This window comes from Tupaia chinensis, unplaced genomic scaffold (assembly GCF_000334495.1).
Source record: "Tupaia chinensis unplaced genomic scaffold, TupChi_1.0 Scaffold145652_1, whole genome shotgun sequence".
Lineage (NCBI taxonomy): Eukaryota > Metazoa > Chordata > Mammalia > Scandentia > Tupaiidae > Tupaia > Tupaia belangeri.
The window spans coordinates 1,614,838-1,633,337 of record NW_006205509.1 but is presented as its reverse complement, the minus strand read 5'-3'; the positions used below and the strand labels follow the sequence as shown (position 1 = coordinate 1,633,337).

Sequence of the window (18,500 nt, the reverse complement as noted above, 5' to 3'; positions counted from 1 at the left end):
ATTCCCAGATCTGGCAGCTTGCTTTCTCACTTTCCCTTTCTCTCTCTGGCCAAATTAAGAAATAATAACACAGGGCTGGCATGTGAAGTGGTGATTCAGGCCCTGAACTCCCACATGGCTGACCATGGTTTAAGTCGTGAACCTGGTGGCTTGCTTTCTCACTCTTCCTTTCTCTCTGTCTGGTCAAAACTGAATTAAAAAAAAATAATAATAAAATTAAAAATAAATATTTAAAACATTTAAAAAGGCATAATAACAAAATTAAATTAAAAAAATTCATCTTTAAAGAAAAAAGACCACTTCGCTGCTTTAAACCCATGAGGGCTACCAAGACCTACTAGCTACAATTTAGCTCTTCAACATGATATTTAAGGTACTTCGCGGGACCAGCAGTTGCCATGGTGGCTATGTTGCTGGACTCCCATGTAGTCAACTGTGGTTTGAGTCCCGGACCCAGTGGCTTAAACTCATGCAGGGCGTATGTGTGCAAGTACCCAAGATCCCAGGAGGAGAATGGAGGAGAAGGGATTGTGGCGTGGCCATCCCCGGGGAGGGGTGTGTGTGTGTGTGTGATCTCTCACTTTCTGTCTCTTTGTTTGTTACTTAGTTTTTATTTCATAATCATAAACTTAACTTTGCAATTCAGTTAGATTTGGAGGAGAGTAAGGAAAATATGGAACCCAAAGAACTGCAGCAAGAGCACAGGTCACAGGACACAGCAAGCAGACGGGGTGGAGGTTGCTCTCCTGAGCTACAGAAGGAATGCTCTGGTGGTTAAGAGAGAACAAGTCAAATTCATTAGCGCTGTCCACAGTCAGCAATGGTGATCTCTTGCTGGCCTTGCCATTCTTGGACCCAAAGTGCTCCATGGCTTCCACGATATTCATGCCCTCTTTCATCTTGCCAAAGACCACATGCTTGCCATCCAACCACTCAGTCTTGGCAGTACAGATGAAAAACTGAGAACCGTTTGTGTTGGGTCCAGCATTTGCCGTGGATAAGATGCCAGGACCTGTATGTTTCAGGATGAAGTTCTCATCTTCGAATTTCTCACCATAGATGGACTTGCCACCAATACCATTACGGTGTTTGAAGTCACCACCCTGGCACATAAACCGTGGAATAATTCTGTGAAAGCAGGGACCCTTATAACCAAATCCTTTCTCTCCAGTGCTCAAAGCACAAAAGTTTTCTGCTGTTTTTGGAACTTTGTCTGCAAACAGCTCGAAGGAGACATAGCCCAAGGGCTCGCCGTCAACAGCGATGTCGAAGAACACGGTGGGGTTGACCGTGGTTGAGGGCGAGACACTCGGGCGGTGGCGTCTGCAAAGCCTCTGTCTGTCTTTCTGGTGAGTGCACCCACCCTATAGCAAAAACCTCTCAAAAAAAAAAAAAAAAAAAAGTACTTCACAATCTGGCCTCTATTCCATCTCCTACCACATCAGCTCCAACAGGTGACAGTTCCCCCCAAATGCCATATATTTGTTTTTGCATTATTTTTAATTTAAAATGATCTATTATCCCAAATTTATTGAAGAGCACCAAAAGTAAAAATGCCATGCCATGTCCCTATCTTACTCACATTCTCTTGTTTCCCAGAGATAAATCTATCCATCCGTAGGTTGCTGTGTGTATCTCTGTGCTTTTATATACAAGTATCCTTGCTGTTATTTTGGGGTTAAAAAGTAATGTTAATTGTATGACATGAGACATACTCTTTTGCAACTTGCATTTTTCATCCACACTGTTTCTGATATTGAGTTGGGTTCTTTTTAGATTTTTGCCATAGGGTGCATGTGCTTACAGAGAGAAACCTAGACAGAGCAAAAGTGAGAAATCATACCCTCAGGGAATGGCCATGCCACAATCCCATCTCCATTCACATCTCAAGATTTTGAACATGTACACACATGTGCTTGGCATGTTTTTTCAAACTGCTGGGTCAGGTACTTCAACTGTGTAGTTGGTCATATGGGAGTCCAGCACCTTAACCACTATGCCACCTGCTGTTCCAATATTGAGCTATTTTTATGGTTAATTTTATATGTTAACTTGACTGGGTCATAGGGTGTCCAGACATTCGTAAACATTACTCTGGGTATGTCTGTAAGGGTATTTCTGGATCAGATTAACATCTGGACTAGTATACTGAATAAAGCAGATGTGAATGGGCCTCATCCAACCCATTGAAGGTCTCAACAAAACAAAAAGTTTAATTAAGGGGCAATTCTTTTTTTTTTTTTTTCTAAGACAGAAAGCAACGTAGCCATTATGCTATCTGCTGGTCCCAATGAAGGGGGAATTCTGTCTTTGAGTTGGGACAATGGTCTTGTGCCTTCTGACTTAGACTAGAATTTACAACATGGCCTTCCAAGATCTCAGGTCTTTCGACATTGGCTCTCCTGGGTCTCCAGCTTGCCCATTACAGATCCTGAAACTTCTCAGCTTCCGTAACTGCAGAAGCCAATTCCTTATAATAAATCTCTCTCTATATATTCCTACTGGTCCTCTTTCTCTGGAGAACCTAGATTAATACAGCCATATGGATAGAAAAACAGTTCATTCATTTAATTGCTCTGTAATAACCCACTAAATGAAAAAAATCTATTTATTCAATTTCCTTTGTGCAGGATCACTGGGTTGTCTCCACAGTTTTTACTATAAACAGCAACACAATGAGTAGCTTTGTAATTTTTGGCACATATGCAAATTTCTCCAAAAGGAATTATTACTTATAGTTTTACTAGTTGCTCTTTCAAAGTGATTGTCAATTTCACTTTCATTAGCATTTCTTGCCAGCCCCTCTATTTTTCTATCTGTTGTTGTGAAATGGAGTCTATTAATTTACATATCATTGATTCTCAGTAAAGTTGAACATCGTTTTTTTTTTTTTTTTTTTTAAGAGAGATTTTTGCTCTAGGGCTCGTGTGCTCGCCAGAGAGACAGACAGAAAGCAAGAAATCAACCCCTGGGTGACCATGCCGCAATCCCTTCTTCTTCAGTTCTCCTCTAGGGTTCTTGGGCATGCACTCACACACATCCTGCATGAGTTTGAAGACACTAAATCCGGGGCTCTAACTGCAGTTGACTATGTGGGAGATCAGCAATGTAACCATTACGCCACCTGCTGGTCCTGAACATCTTTTTACCGATTCATTTGCTATTAGTATATTCATTCTATGGGAATTTCCTATTAGTATCCTTTGCTCTCCATCCTCCCTTTTTAAATTGGGCTATCTTCCTTTATTAAAAAAAATTAGTAGGCGGTTCCTTATATATTTTGTGTGTGTTTATCACACACCACACTCACACAGTGCACTAGTGTCCTATTGGTCATGTGTTGCAGGTTTGACTGAACCAGATCTTTTGAGAGGCAGGGCAATTTTAGTTCCATGTTGTCTGCACCATCATATAAATGTCTCTCTGAAATAGCCCCAGGGATAACTGATCCGAAATAAATTTTTATCTAAGTTCTTACTTTGGGATGGGGTGGAAAATGGTGATGTTTCTCAGACCACATAGGAAGTGTATACATTTCATTTCTCTAATTCGCATGAGGTACAAGCCCAGGATTTAGAACTCTTGAGACTCCTCTTTTCTTTTTTTGCCAGCTGAGTAGGTTTTTGATATATTCCCTCCTTTCACTAAGGCTGTTGCTCTTTTTTTTTTTTTTGAGATTTTTTTTTTTTTTTTTTGCTATAGGGCACGTGCGCTTGCCAGACAGAGAGAGAGAGACAGAGAGACAGAAAGAGAAAATCACCCCCCAGGGGGGATGGCCACGCAACAATCCCTTCTCCTCCATTCTCCTTTCGGGATCTTGGGCATGCACGCACATGCGCCCAGTGTGAGTTTTAAGCCACTGGGTCTGGGACTCGAACCGCGGTCGACTACATGGGAGTCCAGCGACATAGCCATTACGCTAACTGCTGATCCCAAGGCTGTTGCTCTTTCAGGTCTTAGTTTGGTTCCTACATGGAGCCAGCCTCATCTCTTATCAGTGTTAAAACCCAGTCCTTGGAGCTGACAGGTGGCGTTGTGGTTAAGGCACTGGACTCCCACATGGCCTATTACTGTTTGAGTCCTGGACCTGGCAGCTTGCTTCTCATTCCACTCCCTTCTCTGCCTCTGTCTAGTCAAATTAAAAAATAATAATGAAGCCAAACAAATAATTCTTTACACACACAAAAAAGCCCAAGTCCTTAGAGTTATGTTTAGCAATTGCATGGTTTAAGTCCCAGATCCAGCAGCTTTGAGAAAAACTGGGTGCATGTGTATGTGTGTGTGTGTGTACGCACACCCAAAGTCCCCAAAGGAAGGGAGATGGAGGAGAAGGGATTGCACCTCCCAGAGAAGGTGTTTTCTATTTTCCCTCTCTGTCTCTCTGGTGAGTATATGTATCCTCTGGCAAAATAAAATAAAAAATAAACTTTTAAAAATCAAGACAATGGGTTTGGCTCATTAGCTGTTTGACTTTAGGCATATTAGCCTCTTGCTTCCTCTTGTTTATCATAAATAAGTGTTTAACACAGTGTATATATGAAAAGTTATATGTTAGCTATTATTACTTTTATTATCATACCCCTTGGTTGTGGTATAATAATAAAAGTAATAATTTTTATCAGATTAACTCTGCCAACTAACCCAGAATGTATTAACAAAGCAATTGTTCAATTTTTTTTTTTTTTTTTTTTGGTTATAGGGCGTGTATTCTTGCCAGACAGAGAGACAGAAAGTGAGAAATCAACCCCCAGGGGGGATGGCCCCGCTGCAGTCCCTTCTCCTCCATTCTCTTCTCGGGATCTTGGGCATGCATGCACATGCGCCCAGTGTGTTTTAAGCCACTGGGTCCGGGACGTGAACCACAGTCGACTACATGGGAGTCCAGCGACATAGCCATTACGCTAACTGCTCGTCCCCAATTGTTCAAATTTTAAAAGGCAAAATACGTATCTTAGGATCAGATGGTGGCATAGCAGGAAAACACTAAACCCTGTGAGGTTTACCCATGAGACAAGGTACATAGTTCATGGCTCCAAGACATTGTTGGGGGTGCTGTCTTTTGTCTCTCTTGTTTATGGCAGAAATAAATAAACCTTAAAGAACTTAACTTGGGCTTTGGGGCCAGTAGGTGGTGTAGTGGTTATGGCACTGGACTCCAACATGGCCAACTGTGGTTCAAGTCTCGGACCTAGTGGTTTGCTTTCTCACTTTCCCTTTTTGTCTCTCTCTGGTCAGATTAAAACAAAGATGAATAATAACAAATAAAGTTAAATAATTTTTTAAAAAGTAAGAAAAAACTTAATTTGGCTTTCAAAAGCATTTTCATTCATCTTTTACAATGACTATGGGACCAGTAGTTGGTGTAATGGCTATGACGCTGGACTCCCACGTAGTCGACTGTGGTTTGAGTCCTGGATCTGGTGGCTTAAACTCATGCCGGGGACATGTGCGTGTGTGCCCAAGATCCCGAAAGGAGAATGGAGAAGGGACTGTGGTGTGGCCATCCCCCCTAGGGGGTGATTTCTCACTTCCTGTCTCTTTGTCTGTCTTTCTGGTGAGCACATACACCCTATAGCAAAAAAACTCTCAAAAACAAAACAAAACAAAACAAAACAAAACAAAAAAAACCCAAAAAACAATGACTAGTCTATTCAACAATATGGCAAGTTGAAGAACTAATTGTAAGACCTTACTTTTAGTACTCCTGATGAGCTCTGAGCAAATAACTCATGTAGAGCCCAGCCACAGCGATATAGGTGGTATAGCTCTGCATGATGCTGGAGCAACTTAGGAGGTCTGGGTTCAGGTCCTGGATCAACCTGAATACACCTGAAGTGCCTGCTGTCCTGGCTGGCTGGAGGTTTCAGGGAGGACTGTGGTATGGTAAGACCCTGCATAGGGTCCGTGTCTCTCTCTCACTAGGTTAAAAAAAAAAAAACCAAACTGTAAAAGCTTAAAAAAAAGAAAAAGACTACTTAGAATTTAATTTTCCCATGCTTCATAGTAAGTCTTTTAAAATCCAGGCTCTTAGTAATGTAAGTGTACTAAGGTCAGTATCTCTAATGTCAATGAATATCAAGTGAGTTTCTGATTCTTATTAGAATAACAACTTATTTCTAACCATTTTGACCCATCTGCCTGACATGAAGCTCTCCACATTTTTTTTTTTTGAGAGGTTTTTGCTATAGGGAGCGTGCGCTCACCAGACAGAGAGAGACAGAGAGACAGAAAGTGAGAAATCACCCCCCAGAGGGGATGGCCACGCCGCAATCCCTTCTCCTCCATCCTCCTCTCGGGATCTTGGGCACGCATGCACACACAACTGGCGTGAGTTTAAGCCACCGGGTCCGGGACGTGAACCGCGGTCAACTACGTGGGAGTCCAGCGACATAGCCATTACGCTAACTGCTGGTCCCTTTCCCACATGTTTTAATGTAGATTTAGAGCATCTGGAAATAGTTTGATAACCTGAATATTCACTAAATGGAAAATTTTCTGAGAGATGAATACTAGGTAATTTTGCCAAGACCTAAACTAGAGTAAAATCTGGATTAGGATGACTTTCTCCATGAACTACAAGAGGAAACAGAACTAAAAGAGAAAAATCTGCTCGGGCTCACTTATCACAACCTCAAAATGTTAATTGGCAATCTCTACATTGAATAAAACGGAAAACAAGACATCTAGTGAAAGGTGCCTTAGCTTTTCAACCAGAGCCTTTGTTGTTTTCACTGTATACATGCTTTTACCTGCTCACCCACTATACGTGTTTAATTTTTTTCTTAAAACATAAAGCCCTGGGCCAGCTGGTGGCATGATGGTTAAGGAGACTGCATCCCATGTGGATGATTGTGCTGTTTGAGTTGTGGGCCTGGAAGCTTGAAAAACATGCCAGACATCTGTGTGCATGCATGTCCAAAATTCTGATGTTTTAATGTAGATTTAGAGCATCTGGAAATAGTTTGATAACCTGAATATTCACTAAATGGAAAATTTTCTGAGAGATGAATACTAGGTAATTTTGCCAAGACCTAAACTAGAGTAAAATCTGGATTAGGATGACTTTCTCCATGAACTACAAGAGGAAACAGAACTAAAAGAGAAAAATCTGCTCGGGCTCACTTATCACAACCTCAAAATGTTAATTGGCAATCTCTACATTGAATAAAACGGAAAACAAGACATCTAGTGAAAGGTGCCTTAGCTTTTCAACCAGAGCCTTTGTTGTTTTCACTGTATACATGCTTTTACCTGCTCACCCACTATACGTGTTTAATTTTTTTCTTAAAACATAAAGCCCTGGGCCAGCTGGTGGCATGATGGTTAAGGAGACTGCATCCCATGTGGATGATTGTGCTGTTTGAGTTGTGGGCCTGGAAGCTTGAAAAACATGCCAGACATCTGTGTGCATGCATGTCCAAAATTCTGAGAGAAGAATGGAGGATAATGGATTGTGGTGGGATTGTTCCCCATGGAGAGTGCTTTTTAGTCTCTGAGAGCGCATACCCTCTGGCAAATTAAAACAAACCAAAGCATAAAGCTCTAAAATGTAGGCACACTGGCTGACTCTTCCCAGCATGTGCAAAAAGGAAAATTTGGGGGCCAGCGGGTGGTAGTGATTAAGGCACTGGACTCCTACATGGCCAACTGTGGTTCCTCCCAGACCTGGTTGTTTGAAGCTCATGCTGGATATGTGCATGTGCCCAAGATTCCAAGAGAACGAAGGAGAAGGGAAGGGACTGCGATGTGGCCATCCCCACTGGAAGATGATTTTGTGCTTTCTGTTTCTGGTGAGCGCACATGCCCTAAAAAAAAAAAAAAAAAGAAAAAATTGAGTGCCTAGGGCTTCCTGAGTCAGACCCCCATATTCTTAATTATTTTATGGATTCAGGAAATATGGGGCAGAGTCACTAAAGAGGTTGAGACACTAGAGGAGGGTTGAAGCACTTTTAATCACATAAGAGTAAACAATAGTATAAAAACCATTAACAGCTCACCCAGTCAGTGGCTGTTGTCCTCCAGCCCTCAGCTCCTCCCCTCCCGCCCTCCCTATGTACCGTGGAGAAAGGAGCAGGGTATCAGCAGCTGTCCCTGTCACTATCAGGAGGTAGGAAGGGGATCTAGCTAGGGACTATAGCAATCCTGGCCATCTATCCATGTTCTCTGTTTCTATACAACTTCATGTGAAATATTCCAGCTCCAAAAGAGGAACAGTGCAGAAACCTGGACCTGAACTTGGCTGCTGCATTCAGATGGTCCAGGGCAACAAGAGAGGATAGTCTGGAGCCAGCATAATTCAAGATGCAGCCAAGTCTGGGACTGAGGTGGTTCAAAGGGGACAACGCCCTAGTACAGAATTGTGCCCCAACCCAGGCCAAGAAACTCATGCATATGCACAAATGCACACCCACAAGTGTACACACACACACACACACACACACACAGAGCAAATAATATTACTGAAAGGACCTGGAGGCTATTAAATACAAAACGGCAAAGTTTTTTTAAAAAAGTGAAAATATTTGCTTCTTTGATTCTCAGTGCCCTGTAGGCCCCCCTAGTCATACAAGTGTAGACGTGGTGAGGTCCAAGGGAATAGGTTGTCAGTGGCCCTGTAAGTCCACCTATGCTCAAGTCCCCATACCAAGCACTTTACTGTTCGGCCCAGTAGTTGCCTCCCATGTGACCATTCAACCGGTTGGCACCATTGCTGGAGTTGTTGCCACAAGGGCTTTTTGTGCAAGCAGTCACATCTTCGTCCTCTGAGCTGCTTTCCACATCACTGCGATCATCCTTAGACACCTGGATGGCATGGGACCAAAGGGAGGAATGAGGACACAAGTTTTCCAGAGAGAATGCCAAGACAGACTAAGCCCACGGAGCCCATGTTTGGACACTGGTTCCGACCTGGTCTACTTTCTGCTGACGCCCGACTCAGCATTATTTGGACCATGGCTGCTACTGTGAATATCTCTTGCCTGCTTTCTGGTTTTCTCTCATTCTCTGATTTTGTTCTCTATGGAACAGATGGTGCTTTGGTTATCTTTGAGGAACAGCCTAAGAGAACCAACATCATTCACTGAGACCTGGTTTAGGTTTGAGGGAACTCTAGATACCGTTTTTTCTCTTCCACCTCAAAAAACAGGTGGAAGAACTATATAAACAAGACAGATGCCTGTGTCTTTCTGACGACTATAGCAAGTAAAAAATAAATTAAATAAATAATTCTTAAAAACAAAAACAAGCCACAGGGAAGGCCTGGGTTCAGGTCTAAGGTGACCTGGCCATGCCCGTTGCGCCTACACATGAAAGTGAACCTGGCTGGGAGGCTGGTGAGAGGATCATGGCTCGGTAAGGCTCAGGATACCTATCTCCTCCCTTTCTGCCCCAAGAAATAAACAAACAAACTTAAAAAAGAAGAAAAAAAAGTAAATGAGAAATTGGATAAAAAGAAACAAAGCTATAATTACTGTGCCAAGGAGGTGTTCTGGATCAGCTCTGTGGTTTTATAGTTAATTATAGTTGTTGACCTCTGAACCCAGATAACTAAATGACTACCTGATCTTTAGGAAATTTCCACCACAGGGTAGAGTGCCTCTAGATTTGAGGTAAAGGGAGGGTCAAAAAGAGGGAAGAAGACAAAAAAAAAAAAAAAAAGTAGACTCAACTCTTGCCTCAATTTTGGAAAAGAATCTGGCAACTTCAGCTCCAGTTCACAATTGCCCCACAAGGTCAGGAGAGGTCGTACTCTGAGACGAACACAGGGGAACAGGAAAGAGCAGGAAGGAAGAGAAATACATTCAGACAGACATGCTTCTCTGAGTACTAGAAGCGGACTTACATGCAAGAGATGAAACTGTCCAGCTCCCACCAGGCATAGAAAAAAGGAAGGAGGTGAGAAAAGAGTGAAGAGTACAGAGTCTGGATCTAATCCTTCCTGGATAGGTCACCTGGTCAGGAAAGAAAAGCAGGGGAGAACAGAGATGTCCAGTAGCTATGGCAAGATGCATGGGCATATTGAGCAAGTTCTGAAACCAACTGCAGCCATAGGAACAATGACATAAGAGATTATAGATGCCTAGATCACATCCCATCCATCTGTCCTAGTTCACACCTCCTCTTGGGATTGATTCTGTATTACTTTTTTTTTTTTTTTTGGAGAGGTTCTTGCTATAGGGCATGTGCGCTAGCTAGACAGACAGAGACAGAGAGACAGAAAGCGAGAAATCACCCCCCAGGGGGGATGGCCACGCCGCAATCCCTTCTCCATTCTCCTTTCAGGATCTTGGGCACACACGCACATGCGCCCGGTGTGAGATTAAGCCACCAGGTCTGGGACTTGAACGACGGTCGACTACATGGGAGTCCAGCGACATAGCCATTATACCAACTGTTGGTCCTGGGATTCTGTATTACTAACGGCTGGAATTCCTGGCTTTCGGGTTAACAAGTTTGATGGCTGGAGAAATTACAAAATTTAATTATGAATTTTATTATTCAATGGCACCTTTCTTTGTGCTTTTGGGCTCTTAGTCCAAAAAGATGGGCATTGGAAACACTAAGTACCCACTCACTCAGGATTCTTGCCTCACACAGCCATAAGTGAAGCAGTACTTCCTTATGGAAACATATCTTTTTTTTTTTTTAAGTTTTTGCTATAGGGCAATGTACTTGCCAGAGAAAGAGATGGGGAGAAAGAACAGTGAGAAATCACAACCCAGTGGAGATGGTCATGCCACATCCCTTCTCAGTCTTCTTGAGATTTTGGGCACATACACATATACAAACTAAGTTTCAAGCTGCAGGGTCTAGGACTCAAACCATGGAGTTGGCCATGTGGGATCCAGCACCTTAGCCTTCAGGCTACCTACTGGCTCCATAAACATACCTTGAATATTCTGGCATGGTGGTCTTGGGTGGCTTGTGAACTACCACACCACTCCTGGGCAACATAGCAATTTATTTTTTTTTATAGCTTGTATCTTGGGACTCTGCAAAAAATTTCCTTTGGGGAAAAAAGCTTTCATGCTAAAAACAAAACTATGAAATCCACTGAAGTAGGTAGGCCAGCAGTAGGAAATGGTTGAGGCCATCTCTAAAATTCTTAACTACTCGTTCTTTAATAAAAGTCATTCTTAAGAGAAAGATGGTAAATCCTTCCTCGTGGACCTAAACCACATCTTAAAAGGCTAAACATTCAAAGAGAAAGCAAACACTCTAGGCATTTATTTGGTCTTCTTGTATAGACGGGACTCACTAGGCTAGATGGAGAGAGAAGATCTGTTTAGTAATTCCACTCTTCCCTCACAGCCCAAAGAGAGAAGCCATTTTCATTCTCACCTTTCCCCGGATCAAGGCTTTGAAAGCAATTCGTGCAATTAGGTAGGACCAGATGACATGCAAAACCTGCAGGATCAGGAGAAGGCCATTGAAAAGCCACCAGGAAGGGTAGGGCCCAATCATCTCCCAACTCTCGAAGAGGGTGGTATTCAGAATCCTAGAAGAGGAAGACCGATAGTCAGGTTCTAGAGTAAAAGCCAGGTGGACCACCAGGGCATGGCGGTGTATGCTTGCAATCCCACTTACTCAAGAGACTATGGCAGGAGCATTGAAGTCAGTCTGGGCAACACAGTGAGACCCTGTCTCAAAACAAAAACAACACAAACAAAAAATCCTAGGCAGACAGGGATCACTACGATGCACAGCCCTGTGTGCTTCCTCCCTACACTTTGTATCAGTTAAAGTTCCAGAAATATTCATCTGCAATGAGAGCATAATAAAGAAAGAGAGAAGCCTTTTTTTTTTTTTTTTTTTTTAGGGGTTTTTTCTTTTGGTTTTTTGAGAGGTTTTTGCTATAGGGCGTGTGTGCTTGCCAGAAAGACAGAGAGAGACAGAGACAGAAAGCGAGAAATCACCCCCCAGGGGGGATGGCCATGACGCAATCCCTTCTCCATTCTACTCTAGGGATCTTGGGCACGCACGCACACATTCCGGGCGTGAATTTAAGCCACCAGGTCCAGGACTCAAACTGCGGTTGACTACATGGGAGTTCAGCGACATAGCCATTATGCTAACTGCTGGTCCCAGAAAGAGAGAAGCCTTCTGCTAGGGGAAGAAATACAAATCTTGGGAACTGATGGACTAAATCACATCATTAATCATGTGCAATATGCAGAGATTCACAAAACTGAGACAGCAATAGGATTATAATCCTAGGAATGACTCAGATTCTCAGCACACTCCTGCAGACAAAGCAAAATCCCCAATTCACAGAGCCAGTGACTTTGTACCATCAAGTAGGGAGTGTAGAAGTGAAAGGGGTATGTGTGTGGCAGAAGGTCAGAGTAGGGAAGAGGGTACAGAGCAGGGGTACAGCAAGAAAGGCTTGAGAATTCTATAATCTGTACAAGTGAAGGCAGAGGAATTACTTAGACATAAAAATGAGAACAGTTCCTCAGAGATGAGCCAGGAAAGCCAGAAGCCAAGTGAGCTGGATACTCTGGGTCTGGATCACACCTCGTTAGAATCACTGCATAAGGCAGCTGAGGTCCTGTTAGAGTCCACAAAGGGTCAGCTGTGGCCAAGGTAAAAGCTGGACAATAGGATTCTTGGTGTTCTATGGCAAAAATAGAATGGAATAGAAAAATGGAATTGGCAAAAATAAAGCTGGCCAAAGGTATCATCGGCTACATACCTATCGGAGCTTCACAGCCCTAGCACTTACCAGAAAGGATAGATCCCTAGACGAGTGACCACAAAGACAGCACTGAAGATCACGAAAAGGGTGTCACAGAGCCGCTGATACTTGGCATAATTGGCTAGCTTGGCTGCCTGGAAAAAAGGAGATAAGAATTGAGTTGGAGAGGAAGTTCTGCCACCGGAGAGAAAGAGGAATGATGAGGAAAGAGAAGCTGGGTTCTTACCTCCAGCAAAAAGTCTGAGGCATCATGTAGACACATGACCAGAGTTCCCACCCGGACCATGTTGTTGACGTAGGAGAAGGTGATAAGCCCAATGGTGGCCAAGTGATGCACAAACATAAGGAGGAAGTCCTAAGGAATGGTAATAGAAGAGGCAGGTGAAGGCAAGGCCGGAGAAAAGCTAGCTAAGCCAGTATCCTGCACTAGTCTCCGAAGATCTTACTCCACCCTAATGGTTTTATTCTGCTGGACTCCCCCTGAGGGAGCTGCTGGGCATTTAACCCAATACTCTACATCAGTCAGTGGTCTATGGTCTGATAATATAGCTCAAAGTAAATACAAGCAATTGTCTTTGGTAATTCCAGAATGTGGAGCTTTTTTGCCGACACTTAGGAACAGTTTCTCAGGTGGTGGTGGAATATATAAGCCTTAGAGATTGCTGCGATTCTTTTTCGTTTGTTTGTTTTAATTTTTGCCAGAGGATATGTGTGCTGGGGAGGGGGTGGGGGGTGGGATAGGAAGAGGGACCAGAGAGAGATAGAAAGTACCCTTTGTGGGGAATGGTCACACTATAATCCTCTCTTCCTCCCTCCCTCCCCTCCTTCTTCCCTCCCTTCCTCTCTCTCTCTCTCTCTCTCTCTCTCTCTTTCTTTCTTCAGTTTTTGCCATAGGGCTTATCCATCCCCAAGGAGAGAGAGGGAAATTGAGGAATTATCCCCCTAGGGGGATGGCCAAGCTACAAACCCTTTTCCCTTCCCTCCCTTTCTTCTTTTTTTTTTTTCCTTTTCTTGTCTTTCTTTCTTCTCTCTTTTCTCTCTCTCTTTACCTCTCTCTCTCTTTCTTTAATTTGACCAGAGAGGGACAGAGAGAGAGAGAGAGAAAGTGAGAGAGCAAGCTGCCAGGTCTGGGACTTGAATTGCTGCCAGCCATGTGGGAGTCCAGAGCCCTTAACCATCACGCCACCTGCTGGCCCACCCAGCATGTTTTTCAAACCACGAGTCTGAGACTTGAAGTACACAACTGGCCATGGCCATGTAGAAACCACTGTACCATGGGCTGGTCCTATTCCTGAGATTCTTTTATTTATTTATTTTTTTAGAGAGAGATTTTTGGGTGTCTGTGCTGGCCAGAGAGAGAAAGAAAGCGAGAGATTACCACCACCACCACCACCACCCCAGGGGGAATGGCCACACTGTAATGTGTGGAGAATGGCCGCACTCTTCTCTTCCAGTTTCCTCCAGGGATTTTGGGCATGTATGCACACATGCCCAGTGTGAGTTTTTGTTTTTGGGTTTTTTTTTTCTGAGAGGTTTTTGCTATAGGGTGCATGCGCTTGCCAGAAAGATAGAGATAGACAGAGATAGACAGAGATAGACAGAGGGGCAGAAAGCGAGAAATCTCCCCTAAGGGGAGATGGCCACACAGCAATCCTTCTCCATTCTCTTCTCGAGATCTTGGACATACATGCAGACGCGCCCGGCGTGAGTTTAAGCCACTGGGTCTGGGACCCGAACCATGGTTGACTATATGGGAGTCCAGCGACATAGCCATTACGCCACCTGCTGGTTCCCCCCGTGTAAGTTTTAAGTTGCTGGGTTTGGGACTCAAACCTCAGTCAACTACGTGGGAGTCCAGCAACATAACCATTACTCCATCTGCTGGTCCCCCTATTCCTGAGACTCTAAAGCTCTTCTGGCTTTTCTTTACAAGTTTATCAAATTTTTTCATGATAGAAAGTACATGTATGTGGTTGAAGTGGGGAGAGAAAGGAAGTGCCACTGATAAGTGTCTCATTATGCTATGACCCTCTTTTCCCAGCCCTCCAGCTCATAAGGATCCTGGGTACATGTGCTTGGTACATTTTCAGGCCAACCCACTTGGATCCAAATCGCTGTTGATCAAGTAGTTTCCAGCATTGCTATTTAGTTCACCACTGACTGCACCACCAGCGTGTGCCCTTTTCTGCTTTAATATTTCAGCCAAAGGGAACTAAGTGAAAGGAAAGGTTTCAGCCAGCAGGTGGCATAGTGATTAAGGCACTGGATCCTGAGAAACACACAAGGCATGTGTACATGAGTGCCAAAATCTCAAGAGGAGAATGGAGAAGGGACTGCAGCATGGCCATCTCCTATGGGGAGTGATTTCTCACTTTCTCTCTTTATGGTTTGTAAACGTACCCTATGGCAAAAATCTAAAAAAAAAAAAAAACAAAAACAAAAGATGAGGTTTGTGGAGGGGCACAAAGCTAAACTCTTCCCCAAGGTTTCAAAGAAAGGCACAGGAATTAATCCTTATCTCAAGTATCTCCTGCTTACAGATTTAAGGCTCCAATTTCTTCTCAGGGTCAAATGCCAAGGATAGACCCGGAGAAATAGCTAAATACTTATGTATTAGTATTTTTCAGCCCAATGAGGAACAGACAATGGAGGAAGGCAAGTGAATTAGGTCAGGAAACAAGGATGAAAAATCTGTGTTCTCTACATAGATATAATGGTACTAATGGTGTTCTACTGGGTCATTGGAAAAGTCATGACCCATTTTTACATAAGTTCCTATGTTAGACAACAGTAACAACCCAGATTAGTTTCATTCCATTTCCACAAATGCTAACCCTGGTTTTGCTCATGAAAGGTGACTAAAAGTTAGTAATAGATTAGTACTAGAGTTACTGCATCCACATTATGTCAGGTGGACAGCAGTGAAAAGGTTTAGATTCTGCCCTTCTTATGTAAAACTTAAGTCATTCCTTGGGCCAGTCCACGGCCTGATGGTTACAGGACCTGGATCCCACATGGCCCACTGAGCAATGCAAGTCCTGGACCTGGTGGCTTTCCTGGTGGAAAACACATTGAGCCATATGCGTGTGTGCCCCAAATCCCAAGAGTGGGAAGAAATGAAGAAAGGATCAAAGGGACCAGCAGTTAGCGTAATGGCTATGTCGCTGGACTCCCACGTAGTCGACTGCGGTTTGCGTCCTGGACCTGGTGGCTTAAAACTCACGCCGGGCGCATGTGCGTGTGTGCCCGAGATCCCTAGAGGAGTACGGAGGAGAAGGGATTGCAGCGTGGCCATCCCCCCTGGGGGGTGATTTCTCACTTTCTATCTCTCTGTCTCTCTGTCTGGCGAGCGCACGCTCGATGTCTGACAAGAAAAAAAAAGCCTCGTCAAAAAAAAAAAAAAAAAGGCTCACAGAGTTATCATGACCCACTGGAGGATGCTTTCCTCTCTCTGGCAATTTTTTAAAAAAATAATTTTTAAACTTAATTTTTCTTATTAATTTTTTTTTATAGGACACAAGCACCAGAGAGAAAGAGAGAGAAAGTGAGAAAGCAAGGAGCTAGGACTGGGACTTGACCCGTAGTCAGCCATGTGGGAGTCCAACACTACACTACTTGCTGGCCCCCTCTGGCAAAATTTTAAAAAATAAATCAATAAATTGGGGCCAGCAGGTGGCATGGAAGTTAAAGCTGCCAGATCCCATATGGTTGGCTAAATAGTTTGAATCCCAGGCTTGGTGGCTTTGGCTTGAAAATTATGCTGCAGGTGTTGGGGTGGTGGGGTCGGGGTGGGCAACAAATTGCATAGATGTTATGTGACTGGACTCCCACATGGTCGACAAAGGTTCAAGTCCTGGACTTGGAGGCTTGAAACTCATGTCGGGCATGTGTGCGTGCATGCCCAAGATCCTAGAAGGAGAATGGAGGAGAAGGGATTATAGTGTGGTCATTCCCCTGGGGGGTGATTTCTCACTTTCTATCTCTCTGTCTCTGTCTATTTGGCAAACACATACACCCTATAGCAAACAATCTCTCTACAAAAGAATAAACAAATAAATAAAAAATAAAACTTGAGTCATTTTCAACTCTATCACCATGTGGGTAAGTCAACCCACTTCTCAGAATCTTTGTTTCCTAAACAAAAGCAGGAAGAGCATAAACTATATCATCTAAAAGTCCTTCCAGTTGACATTCTTTGGCTAAGTGGGTAACCAAAAAAGGGAGAACAGAGAGAGCCAGGGTTCCAAATGCCATACAAAAGCCAGACCCAGCTTTTCTACAATCAGGCCTTTTCCTGAATCAAGTCTTGATATTCTCATGTTCTGACTAGTTTCCTGAGTTTTAAATTTATAAGAACTTGGAGAAGAATAAGCAATAGAGTGTGCGTCTTAGCCAATTAACTGTTCTCAACATAAGCTGTCCTAAATGTCTTAAATATACTTCATCATTAGTTTAAGTCTCATTTTTCCGGAACATTATAGTAATGGTAGCTGCCAGAATGGAGGATGCAATAAGTTAAGGAGTTGAGGGAGCCAATGTTCTTACCTTTCTTTTAATGTCTGTAAACTGAGAAAACATAAGAGACCAGTAGAAGGCCAATTCCATGATATAATAGTAATAGAGCCCACTTGAGAGAGGCTGGAAGAGAGAAGAAGTAGTTAGAATACCAGTTAGTGAAAGGTACTTCTGTCCTGGCAACTTTGTCTTGGAGAACCACCACCCAAATTATTAAGACGTCTTTCATCCCCATCATCTCCCAAGATCTGCAATAGCTAACATACTTTGGATTGGATTAAACTTTTCCTTTTATCCCTCCATATATATATATATATATCTTCTGTTCTCATCTTTTAGAGATGAAATAGGTTAATTAATAGATATTATGGCACAATCAAATCAGTCTGTCTAGAATTCTGGACAATTAGTGCTTTTTACAAGATGAAACACACACAGGCCTGCCCCTTCCACCCCTTTAACAGTTCCCTGACATTTTTCTAGTGTATATTGGAACCAAGACACTCTTAAGTGGATTCCAAGATGTCCTTGATACAAAAGGCCACCTGAACCAGCACCTCATTAAGTGCCAGAAAACGGCTTTCTTTCCAGCCCAATACCTGGACCAAAAAGCTCACTGGAGTTCACTGCTATGGTGGGAGTGGGAAGCAGAAATAGATGCTATGAATATATGACTTAGAGGGGTTCGGCCCCTACTACCTCAAGAATACCAAGGAAATGTGCCATTTGTCCTGGAACTGGCACTGTACTCTAAGCACACCACCTTACACATCCAGGGCTACTATCCTCAACAGCTCCTACCTGATACGGGTAGCTATGCCAGCACTGCCGGGTGTCCCAGAACCAAGGTGCCTAAGAGGAAACATAATTCAGGTCAGCCTTCAGGATTCTTACCTGGTTTCAAAACCCACCCCCATCTAATCTTCCTTTTCAGAGAAAAGAGAAGACACAGTTTAGGGATCTCTAAAGGATCAGAAAAATGCCTAAATTTTTCTTCTATAAAGTGTTAATACAAATAGAAACACAATTCTTCAAGGTAAATAGAGCAGAAAAAGCTCTAGGACAGTTTTAGGAAACACAACCACCTGCGATGTAAGAAATATAGAGGCACGGGAACCAGCAGTTAGCGTAATGGCTATGTCGCTGGACTCCCACGTAGTCAACCGCGGTTCGCGTCCCGGACCCGGTGGCTTAAAACTCACGCCGGGTGCGTGTGCGTACGTGCCCAAGATCCCGAGAGGAGAATGGAGGAAAAGGGATTGCGGCGTGACCATCCCCCTTGGGGGGG

General features: G+C 43.4%; 1 protein-coding gene and 1 pseudogene across 1 annotated transcript in view; both read right to left on the bottom strand.

Moving 5' to 3' along the window:
• Window positions 1–798: 798 nt before the first annotated feature.
• Window positions 799–1,615, bottom strand: LOC102474827 (peptidyl-prolyl cis-trans isomerase A pseudogene; annotated as a pseudogene).
• A 6,318-nt stretch (window positions 1,616–7,933) lies between these two features.
• CERS5 (ceramide synthase 5) overlaps window positions 7,934–18,500 on the bottom strand; it is a gene marked incomplete at its 5' end in the record, with an annotated part of 64,888 nt that continues 54,321 nt past the window's right edge. Inside the window, 5 exon segments of the mRNA XM_006168231.2 lie at window positions 7,934–8,802; window positions 11,341–11,497; window positions 12,725–12,831; window positions 12,924–13,052; window positions 17,243–17,335. Of these exon segments, the coding sequence (XP_006168293.2) occupies window positions 8,653–8,802; window positions 11,341–11,497; window positions 12,725–12,831; window positions 12,924–13,052; window positions 17,243–17,335 (636 nt within the window).